This window comes from Solenopsis invicta, chromosome 5 (assembly GCF_016802725.1).
Source record: "Solenopsis invicta isolate M01_SB chromosome 5, UNIL_Sinv_3.0, whole genome shotgun sequence".
NCBI classification, from domain to species: Eukaryota; Metazoa; Arthropoda; class Insecta; order Hymenoptera; family Formicidae; genus Solenopsis; species Solenopsis invicta.
Genome location: NC_052668.1, coordinates 18,752,881 through 18,774,011, shown reverse-complemented (window position 1 = coordinate 18,774,011; position 21,131 = coordinate 18,752,881). Strand labels below are relative to the sequence as shown.

At 39.8% G+C, this 21,131-nt stretch overlaps 2 protein-coding genes across 2 annotated transcripts in view; both read right to left on the bottom strand.

The window, feature by feature from the left end:
• LOC105205733 (cone-rod homeobox protein) overlaps nucleotides 1-1,548 on the bottom strand; it is a 41,781-nt gene extending 40,233 nt beyond the window's left edge. The window contains 1 exon segment of the mRNA XM_011175226.3: nucleotides 287-1,548. The gene's annotated coding sequence lies outside the window, so the exon portion shown is untranslated.
• A 13,328-nt stretch (nucleotides 1,549-14,876) lies between these two features.
• On the bottom strand, nucleotides 14,877-21,108 carry LOC105205734 (DNA repair protein RAD50). Its single transcript, XM_011175228.3, has 17 exons — nucleotides 20,596-21,108; nucleotides 20,182-20,328; nucleotides 19,656-20,097; nucleotides 19,439-19,593; nucleotides 19,104-19,302; nucleotides 18,786-19,009; nucleotides 18,354-18,719; nucleotides 18,168-18,288; nucleotides 17,712-18,093; nucleotides 17,392-17,597; nucleotides 16,993-17,330; nucleotides 16,470-16,889; nucleotides 16,268-16,393; nucleotides 15,870-16,145; nucleotides 15,659-15,792; nucleotides 15,444-15,575; nucleotides 14,877-15,371 (listed from the first exon to the last, which is right to left on the bottom strand). The coding sequence occupies exons 1-17, from the start codon at nucleotides 20,836-20,838 to the stop codon at nucleotides 15,158-15,160; spliced, it is 4,125 nt and encodes a 1,374-aa protein (XP_011173530.2). The 5' UTR covers nucleotides 20,839-21,108; the 3' UTR covers nucleotides 14,877-15,157.
• Between the last annotated feature and the right edge of the window lie 23 nt (nucleotides 21,109-21,131).

The following is a 21,131-nucleotide window of genomic DNA, read 5'->3' as shown; positions in this document are numbered from 1 at the left end:
TTTGCAGCTAGTTTCAGGATCAAAATTCAGACATTCGCGACCAAAATTTTTTGTTGTTGATTAAGAAAAAAAAAGAAACCTAGAGAGCCTTCAGGGTTTTTTTAAATTTCGATAACTTTTACCTCGTATTGTATAGCCAAAGTATCCTTAAAAAAAATATACATTACTAAGTTGATAATATCAATTGCAATGCAGTGGTTTCTTCGATCGACTTCGTTCGAGCGCGTTTCGTTGAAACTGAGGAGGGTTTTTTTTTCAATGTCCTCGATCAAAACAAGAAGCTTACCTTGACCAGGGGCGGACTGTGCGCAGGAGGATGATAGTGTCCCGGTGATGGGCTCGCGGGTGGCCCCGCGCCCCCGGGCGAGATGGCACTGCCTCCGGGGGTGAGAATCCTGGACTCGTGGCTGAACAACACCTTTCCGATCTCTTCCGCACCGCCGCGGACCCCCTTTCCCCGCGAGTGTCAGCCGGTCGACGGACGCTCTGGCGAGTGCCCGCCGTCTCCGATCTCCAATCGATACGCCGCCGATTCCGCCACTTCCCGCCACACTTTCCCGACCTCGTGTCGTCGTTTCGACTTTGTCCCTTAACTCCGCATGCGTGTTAACTTGACTTCCGTAAATCTCGCTCTCGGGATTCGATCTGTGGGAGGAGATCACGTTGCGGGAGAATCCGCGGTACTTTTCGCGGCGTTAAATCACTGTTCGCGGCGTCAAATCAATTCGGAAATAACGAAAAGATACACAGAGATCGTTTCTCGTGGATTCTCGCAAGTTCTGAACGACGAAGCGAAGTGATCCGTCGGACTTGTGCCGAGAATTTCGTTTTTGTCATGTGCGGACTTGACAGTCACACGCGACTGATGAACTCGGCGCGAGGATCACGATGTTCTTGCGAGCGGCATTGATGAATGACGAGAAAACTTATCGGAGTACATTCGGTCCAGACGAGGCGCGGATCGTAAGAATTCCGCTAGGCGGTGAAGTTGATAGAAACACTTGTAGAAACTGGACTTTTTTTTTCCCCTCTTCGAGTGACACTTCCGAGCGAGAGGCAAAGGCTGGAACAGTCGGATTTCTACGTGCGTTCAAGACGAAACGTGGTCACGATCTCCACTAGGTCCTCTTCGGAGCGGCGGCTCAATTGGCATCCACGCGACTGAGATGAAATTCAAGCTCGAATTCCGATGCATCGAGTCGAATAGGATAGTCAGCTTGATCTCGTCATTTCTCGTTGGTGCCTTCCACCATCGCACGCGGCGACGAGCACTGCGACAGGGAACGACAGGACGGGGGACTTGTTTTCTCTCTCTCTCTCTCTCTTTGTCTGCTCCGAGAGAATACCGACAGTACACGCGGGCCGCAAGACGACGCAGGACCTCCAAACCGATAGTGCGTCGCGTGACGACGACGTGTCGCGGCCGCGGTGGAGTCGCGGACGGTCGCGCCGTTCCGTCGCGGGCCGCGGACGGGAAGCGTGCACGACGATAGGCGGAACCACGCGTGCGCCGAGCACGCGGTGAGGCGTGGTCTACGCACTCTGGCCGTACACACCGCGCGCGCTACCCATCTCTTTTCGCGCCGCGCCGCGCGCGCCCTTCGCACCCTCCGCCGCCGTCGTCGCCTCGCGGCCGCCGCCACCGCCGCCGCCGCCGACTCGCTCGCTCTCTCTCTCTCTCTCTTTCTCTTTCCCCGATGATCGTCTATCCGCGAACGGCGCGACGCCCGGTGCCCTCCGTGCCGCCGCCACGTGGTTTTATTGGCCAAATAACGCGTACGACAAACATCCCCTACTTTCATCCCTCTCTCCCTTCCGCCCTCTCTCTTCTTGCCCCCCCCTCCCCCCGGCCATCACGTCCTCCCCCGCGAGCAGAATCTCCTGTCACCCGCCGGTGTGTCGTAACAACTCTCTCTTTCTCTTTCTCTCTTTCCCTCTCTCCTTCTCTCCACATCGCGCCCTTTCGCGGCTGCACGTAGGCACTTTGCGCGCGAGAAGAGAGGCGATAGTCGTCATGGTGTAAATCGCGTTTACCCCCCTTGTCTCTCCTCTTGCCGCCCTCGCAAGTCCACTGCGATCCTTCGCAGAGCAGGCGATTCTCGTCCTCCGCGCGCGCGTCGTCCGCGTGCTCGCGAGTTCTCGACGGTCTATCTACTTTTTTTTAACACGATTCTAAATGTGATCGGGCACGGATTTAGAATCGTGACGCAATTAGATTCCTTCTTCCTCCATAAGGTAAAAGTAATGTTGGCGTAAATTTTTTTTTTCTTAATTTTTGAGTTTGTGCGAAAGATGAAAATGGAATTTTGAGATGTTTATGAAATTTCCATTCTGGGATATTGCGTTAGAATATCGAGGGAAAATTATAATTATCGATTAATAGTCCGCAAATCCGCGTAGCCACCGTCTGACGGGACTGCTATACGATTCACTTTATGCAGGCGACGCATACTGAGTAACGTAATTTCGGTTTACATTGCCCGTACAAAGTATCCTTTCCATCCTTGATATCCTCGCTTCGTCCTTCCCTTTTCCGCATCTTCGTCGGCTCTGATATCGGCACGCTCTCGTTATGCAATAACTTTTTTTTTCGGCAGCTCACTTTGATTCCTTTGGATTCGATAATGCGTGGAAATTGTTAAGTAACAGGAACCAATAATTGCAATAAATATGTTAATCTCGATATTATCCACACCCTGAGAAAAAAATGTTAACTTGACTAAATTTTTCTATTTGATTAATTTATTTATTTATGTATTTGACTTAAATACGTAAAACACTTGAACTGTAGGTATTCGATCAAGTTAACATTTTTTTCTCAGTGCACTTTTATAACGAACGCTTCTATTTTCGAGTTAAAAAATATATAAAAGGCATTTGAGCGTTTCTTAATATCTCTTTTTAATTCATTTCATCTTTATTTCACGCCCTGTGCAACGTAATTTTAAGTACAGTTTTAAAGAATGATTAATTACTCCGGTTGTCTTAAAAATTACGGGAACGGCTGCTTAAAAATAGATTCAACGCTAATGGAGAATTACGATGAATTTTTCCGTCACGTACAACGCGATTTCTTTTTTTTTCTGGAGAAAGTATAATAAAATAATACAAAGTAAAATAATGTATATATGTTCATATCGGAACAATATCTGTATATTTGTGACAGATTATAAAATGAATTGAAATATCTCTTTAAAATACACATAAGTATATAAACGTGGCACACACGTTGATCTTTTCAACCTTAATGTCAAATTATCAATTTTAAATCAAGCCTCTTTGCTGCGTCACGAACGATAGGCGAGACGATAATAGACATTTCCATTATCCGGGGGTAGAAAAAATAATGACACCCGCGCGCGCCGAAGATTTCCTCCAACCCGTTATTAATGCCACGTAACTACCCGCATACCCGATTACAGCTTTCCATCCCGCCGGTTCCACGTTACTCGGCCTCCAGGGATGCTGGAGTTGCGACAGGAGGTGAGAGTACGAGCGGCGCGACGGGAAGAAGAGAAAGAGATATTCTGAAAAAGAGGAAGAGAGAGAGAGAGAGAGAGAGAGAAAACGATAGGCCGAGTTAGGAGCATAATCGTGTTACGTGGTGACTGGATTATACCGCGCCACACGTTTGCGAAGTGCATGCCGCGAACACACGTGCATCTCCCCCCTTCGTCGTACGTATAAGTAGCCACCCCCTGGACATTATCAAATCGTCCAACCCGTTTGACGCGAAAGCAACGAGGAGTAAGAGAATGCCGTCGAAAATGTTCCTCCCTTATATCCACTTGGACACTTTTTTTTTCTTCTTCTCGTCGTTTATCGCGAAACGACAGCTTCCCTTCGCGGCTCTACAAAGCGCGCTCTGCGAATGTGTTTCCGCGCGAGGCGCATTAAGCGAATTCCCGTCGTTTCACGCGGCCGGAGCCGCGACGAACGCGGCGAACTTTCGCGGGGGTAGAAGGGAATGACGCGTGTCGTAAAACAGAGGATGGGAAAGAGAGAGAGACGTAAACGCGTTATTCGTTTAGGTGAAAAATAGATTTCATTCTCGCGAGTTTACAGAGAGAGAGAGCCACCTCTCCTATCGCGTTAAATTTTCACGACGGGCCCTTTGACGAATTTAAAAGTCGGTTTTTTTTCTCGCCGGTGTTGCGCGGTGTCGCGCGATGTCGCGCGTGCGAATTTAGGACCTTGGCGGAAAACTAATTAATTCGTTAATCTCGACAATTGATTCTACCCCTATGCGACAAGTGTCACGAGTTGAAAGAAATATTAGCCAAATGAAATTATACGTACGGTTTGAAAAGTCATCTTCGACAGGTTTGCTGTAAAGCTTTTTAAAATGAGCGCAAACTTAATTAACGAATCGAGTGTTTTGTCATTCCTTCTTCCATTTTTTTTCCGCTCTAGCATTCTTTTAACTCAGCTCGCTCAACGCTTCCTCAAGCGAGGAACAAAGATAAGTGATTAAAATTAATGAATCGCTCTTTCTCTCTACGTCCTATTTTTCCTACAACCCAATTTAATATCCACGTTGCTTCACACCGCGAAGAAGCACTCGCCCTTTCCCCATTCTCTGTTTGCGAGGACGACGCGACGCCGCGACGCCGCGACGGTGCGGAGAACTCGCTCGCGGTTAGACGAGCTGCTGCGCGTCTCGAATTCCGGCGACGTTGGCGAACGGGCGGTGCGGAGGTTCGTTTAATAAAATAACCTTGTTACCAGCCCCGTGCTAGGGGTGGCGGTAGCCTAGATGGCGGAAGGATGCAGCGGCGAGGAGGAGGAGGAGGAGGAAGGCGGAAGGGGTGCAGGCAAAGAGAGGGCGCGAGAGGATCCGAGACAGAAGAGCAACGCTACGGAAGCCGGCGCGGCGGTGTGACGGGCACTGACGTAGAGCACGGGGGTGGCGGCAGGGTACTGGGTACTGCGCGCCGTCGACGAGAAACGAGGGTCGGGGGAGAGAGAAAGAGAGAGAGAGAAAGAAAGAGAGATACGGCGGGGGTACTAATACATAAAGTAGCTTAAAGTAGAAAATTGTGGAAGCGTCGTGATGCCTGGTGATTGCGTTACCTCCGAGGCTTTGATTTAAAATGCAACGGGGGGGACTGGCACCGGAGGAAGGGAGGAAAGAAGCGAGGAGGAAGGGAAGGGAAGAGAAGTGAGTCCGGGGGGATGGAGGGGAAAGAGGGGATCGGGCAGACGGGGGTGTCAGAGAAAACGGGCCGCGCGGGGTTGCTGCCAGAGCGAGGGTGTGGACGGACGGATCTCCTGCCTGGGAGCCATGTTCCTCCTGCGAGGAGCGGAAGGGGACGGAGAGGAGGGTGGCGAGAACGCGGGGGAGGAAGAAAACGAAGAAGAGTAGAAGGTGGTAGTGGCGGCGGCGGCGGCGGCGGCGGTGGCGGCGACGACGATGATGGTGGTGGTGCTGGTGGTGTTGGTGCCACCGACGCCGTAGAAGCTTCCACACATCCACATGAGGAGGGTGCTCGGAGGCCAAGGGGGAGAGAGCGAGAGAGAAAGAGAGCGGAAATTCTTTCGCGAACGATCCTGCAACGTGCCGCATCGACTGGCAACTTTGGTCCTCCGACGACATCTACTTTGTTGTTGCTCTTTCCATTCTTCCCCGCCGCGGTGTCTCGGCCCTTCCCTTCCAATGTCAGAGGCGCAATAATCCCTTATTAGGTCAACCCTCTCGGCCCTGCCGCCCGCATCTCTTTTCCTCGCGATTTTTTCTTCGCGAGTACGAAGACTTTCTCTATCTCCTTTGCGTCAATTTAATCGCCAACGTAGTTGCTGCTAAAGCTCTGCTTAAAACATTTCGTTATCCCTCTAAGCTAAAATGTAGATGTGTCTTGAACTGTAAGATTGTGTTAAGTGTAACATACAAAGATTGAAAGTTATTTGTACATACCTTAAATATACAATTTAAAGGAAATATTGTAGGATTTGTCTTTTAATCGATATTAAATTAAAAAGAAATTAAAATAATTAAATTTTATTTTAGAAGCAGAACTTGCTAATAATATAATCAGCAAATTTATGTTAGAAGGCATTATATTGCACAAGTATAGATTATATTACGTAAACGTGTACTAAAATATATCAAATTCTAAATTTTATAGGGATGCGACGGTGCTTCGCGTTTGATCGCCCGATAAATTCGAGTAGCCCAACAATATATCCGATAACTCGATAAATTCTAGAACTTGCGAACTCATGCGCTTTAGGTTACTCGATAAGTCCAGATTACCTGCTAATCGTTTCGGACAAATTGGATTACGTCGGATGCTGTTATAGAAAAAGAGAAAGAGAGAGTGAAGAGAAAGGAGAAGAAAGGGAGAGACAAAGAAAGAAACGAAAGAATGTAAACTCCGCGACAAACTAATTTCGTTGAGACGCGGCGAGAGACTAAGTCATCATGCTTTAAAGCAACGGATTGTTCAGGATTTTCGTTGAAATCGGTTTTAACCTGAACGCCGTCCGCGCTACGCGAAAAGTCAATGCTAAAACGGCACGTCAAGTCGAACGGCGTCTTTTTAATAAATTGAACCCTCGAAATGCGATTAGGTGTAAACACCCTGTTTTAAGGGAGGAAGGGCACGCGAAGGGACGCGCCTCATAACACGACGGAGGCTTTCGTGAGTGACGGCAGATAGACAGCCGGAGACTTTGGAGTTACCCGGTGATGCTACGGGGGCGAACTCGGGGGTGACAGATGATTTAGCGCCGATACTCCCCGTGTCAATATAACATCGCGAGCGGGGAATTACCCGCCCGAAGTGTGCCATGCGAATGTCCTCGTTTTTCCTCCGTTCCGTTTTTAATCCAGATAAGAAGAGCGACGTGAGCTAATGATAATTGAATCTTAATGAAATTATTTTCCTTTTATCCAGCGCGGTTAAAAGTGGCGCACGAATTTCTAGAAACGACTAACATGATAAAATATTTAATATTAACATCTAAATATATCATTTATGTTAAGTGACTTGTATTAAAATATAATACAAATAAATAAGAATAAAAATTAACAAAAGATGTCTTGGTAAAAAAAATATGCATATTTAACTCTTTCAGGGTTAGTGATACATATATTTTTAAAAAATCGTATCTCTTGTAAATATTAAGCTGTTCAGTTTAATTAGGACTTTTTAAAGAAAATTGTTTAAATTTTAACTGAAAAATATTGATATAAATGCAATCATAAAATATACAAAAATTATTTATATAATAAATATTTGACCAATCAACCAAAAAAGATTCGAGATGATGCGCAATATTATTTTCGCATGGCAATTACTCAAATATAATTGATAATATAAATTTCTGATATTTATACGTAATGTAATATAACGCGCATAATTTTCAAATCTCTCGTATTTTAATAATAAAAAAAATAACTATCGATGGAGAAATATTATTGATTGATATTGAAAAATGCGAGAAAAAAACGTCACTAATAATCAATTTCATTACAATTTAATATTTTATTTTTTGGATCTGTCATATTTGACCCCTCATTTTAAATTTTATGTTTCAACTTTGTTTTTGTATATTCAGCAATCTCCTAAATTTTTAAAAAGAACTAGCTAATATTAAGTCTTCTTCAGTCACTGCTATATAATAAAAAACATTCCGTCATTATATGATAATAAGAAAGTTAACGACAGGTCGGAAAAGCACGAAACGTACAAACATAAGTCGTTGTTAATATTAACGTCCTTGTGATGTTACTTTTATTTGTCAAGATTAAGGATTCTTTTTGTCGCAAAATTTATTTTTGGAGCACCGTTCAAAAATATACAAATCCCCGAATGAGTTAGGATCTCTCACGAGAAATATTCCATCGTAAAAATTTGCTGCGCTGACAAGTTACGTATTCCTATCGCTCGGTGTGAGAGACCACACGCGCGCGAAATCCAGAACGAGAAATCGACCGACCGTCGGATGGACGATCGGTGTCGAATTTGATGAATCTAGTTTGTTAAACCGCGAGCGGGATTCGAGTCTGCGAAGGAGGGGCGTGGACTCGCGAGGGGTGTGTGACGAGGGTAAGAAAAATGACCGGCCGGAAGAGGAGATCCTTTACCGGTGGAATTCGAGTGTCAATCCATATCCCCCTTTTTCCTCTGATCCCTTTTATCCTCGGGGACTTGGTCATAGGCGGGAGAGCGGGCGTAGGAAACGGAAAAGAAAAGTGGCGTCTGATCTCGGGGAGGATGTAACGCGCGAGGAGTAACAAGATCGTGAAGGATGAAGACGAGAGCGAAATTACATCGGAAGACCAGGGCGACGTCATCGATATTGACGTCGCCGTTTACTTATTGAATTCACTATGACGCGTCGCTAAATATCTGAGATAAAATAAGCGAAATGAAATTTTTCAGACAAGGCAGTGCATTACGAATCTTAACATCGGTACATTGAGAAAAAAAATTGTCAATTCGATCAAATTTTTTAACTTGACTGCATTTTTTCAGTTCAAGTCTTTATGTGTTTTAATTAAATATGTATAAATGTTTAAACTGAAGTTTAAATATTTTAAGGCACAAATACATAAATACTTAACTGAAAAAATTTAATCGAGTTGAAAAATTTAGTCAAGTTAACAACTTTTTTTTTAATATAGAATTTAAAGTTCGTTTAAAATCTGGATAATTATATTATATATATATTATTACGATTTTTAAATTATATTTTTTATATATTAAAACTATATACAAATTATATTGAATCTTGATATTTCCAATATCAATAAAATTAGTTTACTACTTCTTTGATATTATCTTGATTGAATTCGTGTTTAAACTTTACGATAAAATCGATTCTGATTTCAAAAGTGTTTCGCGAGGACATATATTGCGAATTTCGTTACGCGCCTCGCAGCGATCTTGTGAATCAAGATCAAATGGAGATTCTCAGAGTTCTGCCATGCGCACCGCGCATTTAACATCCGCATCGATATCGCAGCGCAACGTCGAAAAGAGTAATTGATATCGTTGGATCGGATGAGGATGCGCCTTCGATCTTCAGCGCGAGGGAAGACCGGTGCGCGCGGGCTCGGTGCATTCGCCGTTAATCTCGATAACCCGATCTGTCGGACGTCTTTCTTTTTCGCTCGTTGTCTGTCGAAGATTGTTACAGACTCGATTTCCACCGAAACAGCGTGTACACTTTGGCTCTCGCCTCGATTACGCTACGTACTCTCTCGTCTCTTTATTTCTTCATCGACGAATACTCGCGTACAAATTCTTCCCAATCTCCAATGTATTTTTATTATCTTTTTTTTTAACGTGTGAACGTGTTTCTTTTTTTAATATTACGTTCTTAATTCGCTTTTTATTAGTGTTTGCAACTAGGCCCTCACATTTACTAAGAATCACAGAAAAAAAATGATTTTAAATCAACAGCGCCAATCTAATTAGAAATATCTTGTTAATTCAATAATTAATGAAACAAAAAAATTAAAAGTAAGGGCAAATATAATTGAATGGATAAAATTTAGTCGAATTAACTACATATGTCAGTGATAGCTCGTGATTCGATGTTTAATTGAATCAAATTACGTTTTAATATATATTACGTTGCATGCACTGTTTTCAGTGTAGACTCTTGGGACTTTACAATCACCGTTCTTTGTAACGCATTTTACGCATGAATGATTATCCACATCAATTTTTTTAAGAACTAGACAAAACAAGTACGCGCTATAAAGCTTTAAAGGTTTACAGCATTCAAAAGCGTGAATCTTTACCTTCAATTTGCGTACTTATTGAGCATTGTACAACTTTTATTCACCGAGTTTATTCGACATTGAAGCAAAAAAGGTTATTTTTATTCAATGTATAATTTTAAACGCAGCTAGAAAGACTCCGCATTAGCCGAGGTGCACGTGCGTCGGTTAAAGTCCCACCGCGTAAGGTCAACGTCCCGTGAAATAGACGCCGCGCCGCGCGCCGACTCGGCCTCCCCACTCCGCCGGCCGCTCGGTCATTCGCCTTACGCGAGACCCCGAAGCGCACGTGCGTGCTGTGTCTCGGCCTTCCCACTCTGCCGCGCTCCGGTCACTCGTTCATTCATCTTACGCGAAACTCCCGAGGTGTACGTGGACGTTATCTGGGCCGCTCCTCCCCACTCTTCTCGTAAACAGGAGCCGCGAAGACTCAACCGCTCGGCATTCAGCAACGGTCGCCAAACGTTACCAGCTGTGGTGTGCTTAATAATGTTACGATGAGAAAAACTTAAAAGTTTTTTCGATTTATAAGCGTCATTATTACATAGATGTTAGCAAAAATACTTTGGGAGTAAATATGACTCTCTTGTACGGAGAGTCTTCTGCCACCCGTTCAGGTGAGAGTGCGTGGTATTATATATGTCTAGGACATATTATCCTGGACTAGTACAATAGACCAACGACCTAGTTGGGGCAGGGGTAGACTTGAGGCCATATTCCCCAGACTTACCCTGAGCTTGCATTCTAGGCGTATGGTATCCCTTCAGGAGGCTTGAACCTATTGCGATTATACTGCAAGCAGCCCAAAGGGGGACTAGTCGAGAGTAAACATATACTCCCGCCTCCTGGAGGAAACGTGACCTTGCAGCGAAGGTTTGTCATGTGACCTGGCTTTACGAAGTTCAGTGCGCAGGTCTGGGTATCGTTGTTTGAAGTTATGGCTTCTAGCGGCCTGGAAACCACGTCGTACGTGCCACACACATAAGTACTGAATCGGTGTCGGGGGATCCTCCTGGGTGAGCATAGTTGGGACATGATGCGCAATACAGACTTTTAAGTCACTAAGCCTCTCACGTCCAAGTTGCACAGCTACCTTCACGTGGTACTTCTGGTAACATCCGAATCCGTAACTGGAGACGGATGGCTAAATGCTGTTGCAACACTTGGGAGTTGCCGTTTGTCTCGGGAGTGCCGTTAAATACTTATTGGACTAAAAAGACTTTTTTTATAACTTCTCCAACTTTATAAATAAAATCCACGCGCGCAAAATTATTAGTGTATTATTCACGAGTGTTCCGCGTGTGCAACAAGAGGAAGAGGACAACCTTGAGGACAGTGAGAGGAGGAGGAGGAGGAGGCCTGGGAGAGGCATCGGGCCCCAGCGGAGCAACCTTGGGGTAAATATAATTTCTTATTTATATGAATTTATCTTTTTCCCTTTTAATGTTATCGAATAAATAAAATAAAATGTATATGAATTTAATAATCTTTTTCTCTTTTGATGTTATCGAATAAATAAAAAAACTTACTTAAAAAAGAATTAATATAAAATTGTATACACACCCAGAGAAAAGTTACGTTCAAATTGATGAAATCGTTTCTTTAACTTGATTGTTTTAAGTTGAAATGAAAATATCTTTGAGGAAAATAAAAATTTATTTGATTTCAAGAAATGACTTTATCAATTCTTTCTTAAAGTAAATAAATTATTTTTTCAAATGATTGGTTTAATTTTAATAAACAATTATTTAATTCCAAGAAAGTATTGGCAGAAATGTAAGACACAATTTTATTATTCTGGTTTTAAAAATATATTTTTTTTATTTAAGAAAAGATTTGCGTTGCACGATCAAACTATTTCTTTAATTCTAATAAAAGGAACAATCATAAAATTTTTTCGAATCAAAGAAATTTTTTTATGTAGCAATGCACAAATTTCTTTGAGTCAAATAAACCTTTCTCTGAGTGTATAAAAAGTAACTTTTAAACTGTCGATTATTTTGAGCACAGTTTTAATTTTTGAATCTTATGTTTGTGTGTTACAGTATCATTGTAGCTTCGTGGCTGAGTAACTCCGCTCGTTGCGCATCGGTCGGTGAGTCAGTAATAAATTTTCTCTTTATATTTGCATGCTTTTTAAATGTTCTGTGCAGGATCAAAGAATAATATTATCGCGCGATTGTATCCGTATTTTCGCGAGTGAGTGAGTGAGTGAGTTAATTTGAAGAAGAGGAAGAAGACTGGAAGTCTACCTTGGGGTGAGTAATATTTGTAACATGTACTGAATGTATATATATAACATATCCATACTAATTAATGGATATCGTATGTTACAGATATTCTTCGGGGTGAGAATTGACGAGAGGATTAAAGGAAAATTACATCATTAGCCCCTCAATACATATAATCGCGATCTCCGCGATGACAGTCGCTCACGAAGTTAGCGTAGCGAGAAATCCAATCGACATCGCGGAAAAGCAACTACAATAACTTCGATATATTTTTTCTTTTTTTAGAAAGGATATCGTATTGGATATGATAATGTCGCGGAACCGAGAAGAGCCCTTCCTTCTATCGCCAATTCAAGCACTTTCCGCCCTATACACGCCCTTGCTGTCTCATGAGCGATGCAGACCGCTCCGCGGAATTCTTTGAAAAACTACTTCGGAAAATTGGGGACGCGGCACGAGAAGGGAGGAACGATGCGGCCGAATGAATAATAAATACGGTTATCGTTTAGTTGATATTTTGAAGAGGGGGCACGGAAATTCTCCGCCTGCTCTCCTCCTCTCGATCTCTCTCCCTCGTCGAGAAATCGGAGTGAGAAAGGGATCAAAGCGGATCCGAGATGAAGGCCAGGGGAGATCCGTCCTCTCGTTACATTTCTATACTCCTATTGTTCGAGATAGCTCCAATCATATGGCATATCGATAGCGCAACAATATCAATCGCGACCAATATCATCGACGAATATCGCAATTGAATTTATACAAGGAGCGTTAAAGCTTTTACTAAAGCGGGTAAATCACATTACGATCATTGATATCGTAACGCGGAGAAACAATGTACGATTCGTGAAAGAAAAGAGCAGAAATGAGATAAAAACAACTGGAAAATTATTATAATAGAAAGAAATAATTGTGTATGTATTAAAAAAAGAAAGAAATTATTAGACGTGGATCAGTTGCACTGACTTAAGCAAGATGGAAGAAACGCATAAAAAGCTGCGAAATATATTCATTTTTTGTTTCTTCGATTAAAACTGTCTAATTATATTATTTAATGTACAGTTTTATTTAACTCTGTATTTAAGTATAACTATTAAATTTGTATCAAATTTTACTCTATTTGAGTTACATTTAATCATTCCTATAATCACCATTGTTCGATGATTCAGTTAACTAAAACAATGGAGTTAATTTATTTCAAGAAACGTTAAGTTTTTTTATAACATTTAAGTGTTTGTATACGTATCTATATTATTCAATTTATTAAATATTGTATATAAATTTTATATTATATACAATATATTCAAATTGTGATATATTTACCATATTATTTAATAGTTATATAAAATTATCTTTTATATACAAATATTTTAAATTATGTATATATATATATATATATATATATATATATATATATATATATATATATATATGTGTATATGTATATGTATGTATGTGTATCTGTTCGTGGGCCTCGGGGTTCACAACGAAAACGCGTCAGGATAGTTTCGCTCTCTCCGGTGTAGGATAGCCGGGCGATGGAGCGGCTAATAACGATAACGATGCCAGAAACGATAATAGAGTTGGGGGTTTCCGCGGTTTCCACGGCTCTCCCAGGGCGCTGATTGCTGGAACGGTGCGGCGCTCGGTTTTGCCGTCGGGATGCATCCAGTGCAACGGCGATGCCGTCTCTCGCCCGGCAATCGCTACCGCTACCGCCGAAACGCAAATCCTCGGTGCATTAATTTAAATGCAGGATATTCTACCCCAATCGAATCAGTCTAAAGTCAATTTTTATTTTATACAACGAAAACATCCTCCTCCTCCTCCTCCTCCTCTATTCTCTTAATTCTTGAAACGATCGCCAGACAATTCTTAAAGAATTGATGTTAAAATTTAAAAATATTTGTTCGTTAAAATTTCTGAAGAATTTATATATTTGAGGAAAAAACTCAATAAAAATTTCTTTATATAAAAATATATAAGTGAAAAATTTTTATCAGAAAATATAAACGCAATGCGGAAAAAAACCAAACTAACGAAATCATAATAATTAAAAATATAAATGTTCAACACGAGAAGAGATGGAAGGTAGAGAACGCTAACAAAAGGAGGTCCAAGGGCATTGTCATTGGCGTCGTCGTCACGCTGAGACTTCGACAATGTATGCGTGCGAGTGCGGGCGCAGATGGAGGCCGTAACAAGTACACAATGCGATGCAAATTGGTTAGACTCGGTATGCCGCGCCGGGCCAGTCAATCGCCCGGCCGGTTGCCTCCAGTCGCGGTGGTATCGCGCGATGGTATTACTAACATCGCTATTCTATTATGACGTTACGACTACCCGAGCAGCAGCAGTAGCAACAGTAGCAGCGGCGGCAGCCTATTACGATGCCGGCTCCCTCCCCCAGGCACTCGATTCACGATAACTCGTTAACTATAGCGGTCATCGAGACTCTCGCCGGGGAGAGACAATACCGGAATGCCCGCCCGCCCGCGGCCGACTTCCCGATTGATTCTCGTTACACGTTCGACCGATTCTCCCGCCTCAATTGGCGGTCCCAAGTTGGAAACTCGTTTTTTAACGCCCCTGACGATGTCTCCTTCGAGACACCTTAATTGCACAGATACGACAATATTATTTACATTTATGTGACAACAATTTGGAAATAAAAATTTATAAATGTATACATTTTTTAAGCTACATAAAAACTGTTGACCCTCAATCTCAAGTTTTGTTAATACGAGTATTAATATCACGTTTATAATACAAATTTGTAAATTAAAAAATTCTTTTAATAATACTTTTAACCCATATTGTAGGATATAACGAGAGAATATTAGAACTTTACTGGTAGATGCAAACACTTCTCGAACGCGTCGAATATTACTTCGAATTTTATTCATTTCAGTACATTATTTGAAAATTAAATTTATTAATACTCAACACTGCTTCAGAGTAGCTACAAAATAATTTTCATTTTATCACATTATCTGAGGTATTTTGTCAAAGTTATATATAACTTTTTTGTAAGAATACGCACATTAACATATAACGAATACACTGTAATAATTATAAGAACAATATTATAAAAATATGTATATAAGAAAACATATGCTGCATCGTACATGTATATAGTTATGTAGGAACAACACATACTTGTGTTTGATATAAAAACGAACCATGTATTTTTAAATTATTCGGTGAAACAATACTTCTTTTTAGCTGGTGGTCTATTATCCTCGTCATTGTTTCTTTTCCTACTCAATGTCACTCTAGATAAACCACTGGTCGACGCTCCAAACTGATTAGGATCTTGCTCTTCCTCGTCGGATTCATCTTCATTCTTAATGTGTAAAAGAGAACTCGTAGGTTCGTTGAAGTCACAGATCCTTACCGCGGTCATACCGCTATAAAAATAAATCCAGTTCGTTATTACAGTCTTATTATTTATAAGAAATATTCATTTTTATACAACATACTTGTGTTTGCGGTAAAGCTCATGGAATTGCTTGTTATTATTCAAATCGGCAAGTTTTTGCAGAAACTTTTCATCATGGCTGATTATGATCAACTGGAAATTCTTTTGATGTTTCGATCGCAACTCGACTACCCTGCAACACATATTCGCGTTGTATTGCATTTATATCATTTATATAGTTACTTTGATATTTAATTTTCAGACAAAAATATATACTTAGTTAGCATATCCGCTAAGCTCTTTGCGTTTTCCTCGTCCAGATTTGTCGTCGGTTCGTCTAACGCGAGAATGCCACAATTCTTACAAAATGTTTCTGCCAAAGCGAGTCTTATAATTATTGACGCCAATACCTGCAAAATTCAAGTGTCAAAGTGAAACGATTTTACTCGTTTCGCTAATTGCCTGATATAAATATTATATTAATTACCTTCTGTCCAGCACTGCAACGTCCTCTCATATCCATTTTACAACCATGCTTGGTTTGCATGAGTTTGTAGCAGTAGCTCCTTCTGTTATTAGCTGTCTCCTTCGTAGGCTCCGTGCAGATTTCTATGCTGCTCGTATCCGTACCCTTGTAAACGTGCTTCCACAACTTCCTCATTATCTTATTGACCGTTGACATACGCTCCTCATGGTATTCTATCATCGCGACATCCAATATCTTATTGTAAGCTTTCAGATTGGCTATAGTATCTTCTTGAACCTAAAACAAAAAAAAAAAAATACACAAGTCAGATTCCTTGAAACCATAACTAGAACACATGTGTTCAATCGCTATAAATATCGCAAAACTACTATATTTCGCGTATAATAAAATAATCTCACCGTTAATTCAATGCACTTGTTATTGTAATTTCGACGAGCTAAACGGTATTCTTCTTTCTGTAATTCGTGTGTGTATTGTTTGATTACTCTCTCCAATTCTTCCTGATTTCCCAATGCGACATTTTTCTAAAAATTGATCGAAGAAATTGTTAATTAACATGAATATAAAAATTTGAAAAGCAAGTTATGATATGTCGCTTACTTGCCGAAGCAATGCTTGTTTCTCGTTTTCTAACTGGTCCCATTTTTTCATTATCTCCTTATAATCCATATTTTTCAATTTTTCGTTCAATTTTCTGTACTGCTCTTTCAGGGTTTCCAACGTTTCTTTAATTTTACGTAAATTTATATTGTCGAGTAACTCTCGCTTTCCGATTTCCTGCGAGGCAATGTCCTCCTTCAACTTGCTTATTGCCTGCTCTATGTCATTTTTCTTGTTCATAAGTTCCGTCAGCGAATTCTTATAAGTTTCTATCTCGCGTTCATAATTTGCGAGTTTCTCGAGTACGTTGCTATTAATAAAAGAATTGATATCGTCCAATATTTTATGCAAATCAGACAAACGTCTGGCACTTTCGGAGATTGATTTTCTGTCGGCTTCTTGTTTTTGCCAATTTTCCGTCTGTAAAAGAGCAAAGTTTCATCTTCAAATATGTAAATATTCGTAAATTACGTTTGACATTTTTTTAATTTTATTATTAATTATTCGGAGATAAATAGCAAACCTTGGTCTTTTCCAATTGCCGATTTCTGGACTCCAATTGAGTCTCAGCAAGTGCCAAATCCTTTCGTAGCTTCTCCATCGTTTCTCCAATGGTAAGTTCTCGCGCATATAAATCTTCCTGTTTGTCCTTCAAATGTTTCAATTTCTGCATATCGGAATGTATTTTTAATTGCTCCTCATGTAGCTCGTTATACATTGCTCTAGCGTCTTGCAGTCTTTCATTATGCTTATTCAATTTGAGTTGTAACGCATCAATAAGATTACGAGTCTCTCTAAGAGACGTTCTCAAAGACTCTCGCTGCGTCTGCGCTTCTTCTATAGTCCTTTCGGTCTTAATTCCTATACATAGAAAAAAACTCAATAATCACAAATTATTGAAATAATATCAATATAACGTTACCAGCATTGGCCATTTTAGCCTCCAAGTTGTTAACTCCTCTCTTCAATTGCTGTATCTCGTCTATACATCGATCCCAGAATTTAATATCGCCAATTATACTTTTATATAGTAACAATTTCTTCTCAGGCTCTGCCTTTGACGTTTCTAGATCCTTTACAGTTATTTTTGACTCTGCCACACTGTTCTGTGTCTTTTTTAACTTTTCCCTAATTAAAAAAATATTATAATATTAAATGTATTAAAATTAATAAATAAAATTATTAAAAAATTAAAATTAAAATCAAAGATTTAATGTATAATATACACTTAACCTAACTTACTCCAATCTCTTCAAGTCATTTTCTTCACATCGAATGATATTTTCGACAATCGGTTTTAATTGCAGCATATTATCATATTTTTCTTGTTCTTTTCCTAGTTCTCGCTCACATGACTTTAAACGATCGGGTTGACTACGTATTATATCATTTTCAATTTCTTCTATTAAATTTGCAACTGTATCTTCTTTTTCAAAGTTTCTGTGACATAAGGGGCAACAAGGATTTTTTAAAGATAATTTTGCAACATATTCCTTGTAAGCTAAAGCTTGATGAGCATAAATTCCTCTTTTGTTTTGAAGATCCTTTATGATAGTTGATTGAAACAACAAAGTCTCATCGAAATCTTTGTAATCGCACACTGTAGATACTTTTTGTTTATCATCTAAAAAAGAAACATTTAAAATAATCACATGAACAAAATTATATAAACCATGAAATTTTATATAGTATTCTTACTATGTAGCTCTAATGTCTTTTTCTTAATTTCGGTTTCTATATGCCGTGCTGTTGTCTCGAAAGCAGTAGTTTTACGTTCTTGTGTTTGAATCTCTCGTGTTAAAGCATTTGTTTCTTTTTCCTGAAATTCATAATCATAGTAAGATTTTTTTACACACGTAATACATAAACGAATTAATCACATACCAATTTCTGATGAATGCGCTCCAAAGTATCTTTCAATTTTATTTGTTCTAATTCTTGGATATTTAACAAAACTTTGATACTATCTCCATGCTTTCTCTTCAAATTCTCCAACTCTTCTTCCTTAGCTTGTAATGCCGACTTTTTTAATTCGAATTCCGCCGTTAACGAACTTAATTTATGCAAAGAAGAAATTTCGTCGTCAATCGCATTTAAACTTGTTTCAATCTTATCTCTTGATTTTATTTTTTCTGCGATATCAGCTTTAACAGAATCAACATTCAACGCGCCGCTAAGTTCGTCAATTCTTTGTTTTGCCGTTTGAAGTTTTTGCTCGATAGACTTCAACTTATTTCCCGCTGCACCAATCTACATTAAAAAATTAGCAATTACTTACTTGAAAAATAGAACATTTCTATTAATGAGACTATTAACCTGTGTTATTTGGTTTCGAATTGCATTTATTTCATCTCTTATCTCTGTTATGTCCTGCTCTTTGAGAATCTTCTCCGATTCTATTTTCGAATAATTACTGCGCAGCGTATCAACTTCCTTTTGTAATTCTTTTTCCTTGCTTTGCATAGCTAATCTATTTTTCTCCACCTCTTTCTCTAACATTCGCATCTTTTCCTCCAACCTTTTCGTAAGAGCCTTCACCTCTGTGCATAAAATTTGCGTACAATTTAATAATGCGAAAAGAAAAAGTCTAATATTAAAAAATTGAATATGTGAAGTCAACTATTTTAAATGTACCTATTTCTGATACATCTGGTTCCACCGTATCAAAATCCCAAGCTTGCAATGCATTATTTAATAATTGATTGCGACGAACCAGTCTTCTCTCATGATCTTTCACCTGTTGTTTTAATGTACCTACAGTTTCCCTTCGTGTCGCTAAAATATTTGAAATCCTATTCCCTTTCTCAGAGATACCTTTGACCTCAGCTTCATTCTGTGAACAGAAAATTACAATTTATTAGATTATTATGATAGTATTATATTGTTTTATATTATATGACATTAATATTTATTACAGTAAATATTATAATACATTGTATATAAAGATATTGTTGCAATATTTTTTGTACCTCTGCTATTTCATTATTTTTATCCTTCAATACAGTTTCATAGGATTCTATGCGTGTATTTAATTCCTCTGTTGTTTCCTCAAAGATATTTTTTATATTTTCCTTAAGTTTTGTGTATCGATCTCTGTGCATACTGTATTCCATCTTCTTTTTCTCTGGAAAGAAAGAAAATATTTCTTTCCTTTTTCTATATTTAATAAATTTTTGTTCAATTTACCTTCTTCAATCTGGACATTGTTATATTCTGTATGAGATTGCTGGACTTCTTCAATCTTCTGCTTCACAGGTTCAAGCTGTTTATTGATTTCACTTACTTTTTCCTTTGTAGCATCCAATCTCTTCTTATGCTCCTTGAGCTTATTCTCTTTACCCTCAACTTCGGATACAAGTACTTTGTAAGTTTGTTTTTCCGCATTTAAAGTTTTAATATCACCTTGTAATTCTTTTTGAAGCTTCAAAATAGCTTCCAAAGCTTTGTTAAATCTTGCACTGTCAAATATTTCATCAAATCTTTCCTTCAACACTTTCCCACTGTCAAATGGCCAGTTAAGCTCATCTTGATGGCAAAATATGACATAATTCAAAATCGATTTTGAAACACCCAATGCTATGTTGATCTCAGTATCAATGTTAGCACATCGACCTGTTATTGATGTTTTCTATAACAGAGAAATAAAATGATTGAAATAAAAGAAATCAGTAAGATCTATAAAATTAAATAAAAAATATATTCTGAAAGATACCTGTTGTTTATCTCTGCTATATCTGGTTATAGTGCTATCGAGAGTCTTAAATTTTCCATTTTCTCCTTTTGATAACTCGATTATTCTAGATACTTGGTAACTTTCACCCTTAGAATCAATTATTTCAGCTTTGACAACACCTCTTACCTACAACAATAAATCTGATCTTGTTCTCAACATCCTTTAGAACATTTAAATAGAAAGGAAACTTGATGTGATCACGAGTGAAACAAAGTATCTGAAAGCTGATTTAAGCCAAACAATTGAAGATTTATTTTTTTAAATTTTGTTGTAATAATGTTACTCGTTCAATCTAAATTTTGATACAATTTACACGAGTAGATGTCGCAGATGCAAGAGAGACAAAGATATAAAAAAAACACAGAAACGTAATAAATATAATTGCTGTCGTACCGTGCTGGTTGTCGCTAGTATGGGATCGTACACAAAGTTTCTTCCCGCAGTGCCTGGTCTGTCACCTGTTGGTGGGAAACTGCCGGTTGTCGCAAATTTCAGTGCCTCGATGATGGTGGTTTTCCCGGTGCCATTCGCGCCCAAGATGAGCGTGAGCGGACAAGAGAAGCGTATCAATGCGTCCTCACTGTCGTCGCCGAAATTGCGAATGCCACGAAGCGATAGTCTCCGTACTTTGGACATGTTGTTGGGTCCGATCTGGGTCCGATCGAGCGATCAGCTTGATTATCGGCCACACCCCGAGATCCCTCGTCGAAACGTCTTACGACGATCAATTACTCGTCTCTAGGTGATTAGAACCGACGTTCTTTCGAACAGAGAAACGGTTGATGACTCACAAATGAAATGGTTTGAAGGTGTTTGAAGTGGTTTGAAGGTACTAACCACTAACGATAAAACGCGCCAAATAGATTCAGCGGCGCACTCTCGGCATTACGTCACAGGTAGTGGGGAGAGTTGTACTTGATGCACTCGAG

What these genes read in the sequence shown, in the direction of transcription:
- LOC105205734 (XM_011175228.3), bottom strand. Translation starts at nt 20,838, where the DNA reads ATGTCCAAAGTACGGAGACTATCGCTTCGTGGCATTCGCAATTTCGGC. An exon ending in GGCTAAAATGGCCAATGCTG is followed by an intron (nt 17,331 to 17,391) that starts GTAACGTTATAT and finishes TTCTATGTATAG; the next exon opens with GAATTAAGACCGAAAGGACT. An exon ending in TTAGCGGATATGCTAACTAA is followed by an intron (nt 15,576 to 15,658) that starts GTATATATTTTT and finishes TATGTGTTGCAG; the next exon opens with GGTAGTCGAGTTGCGATCGA.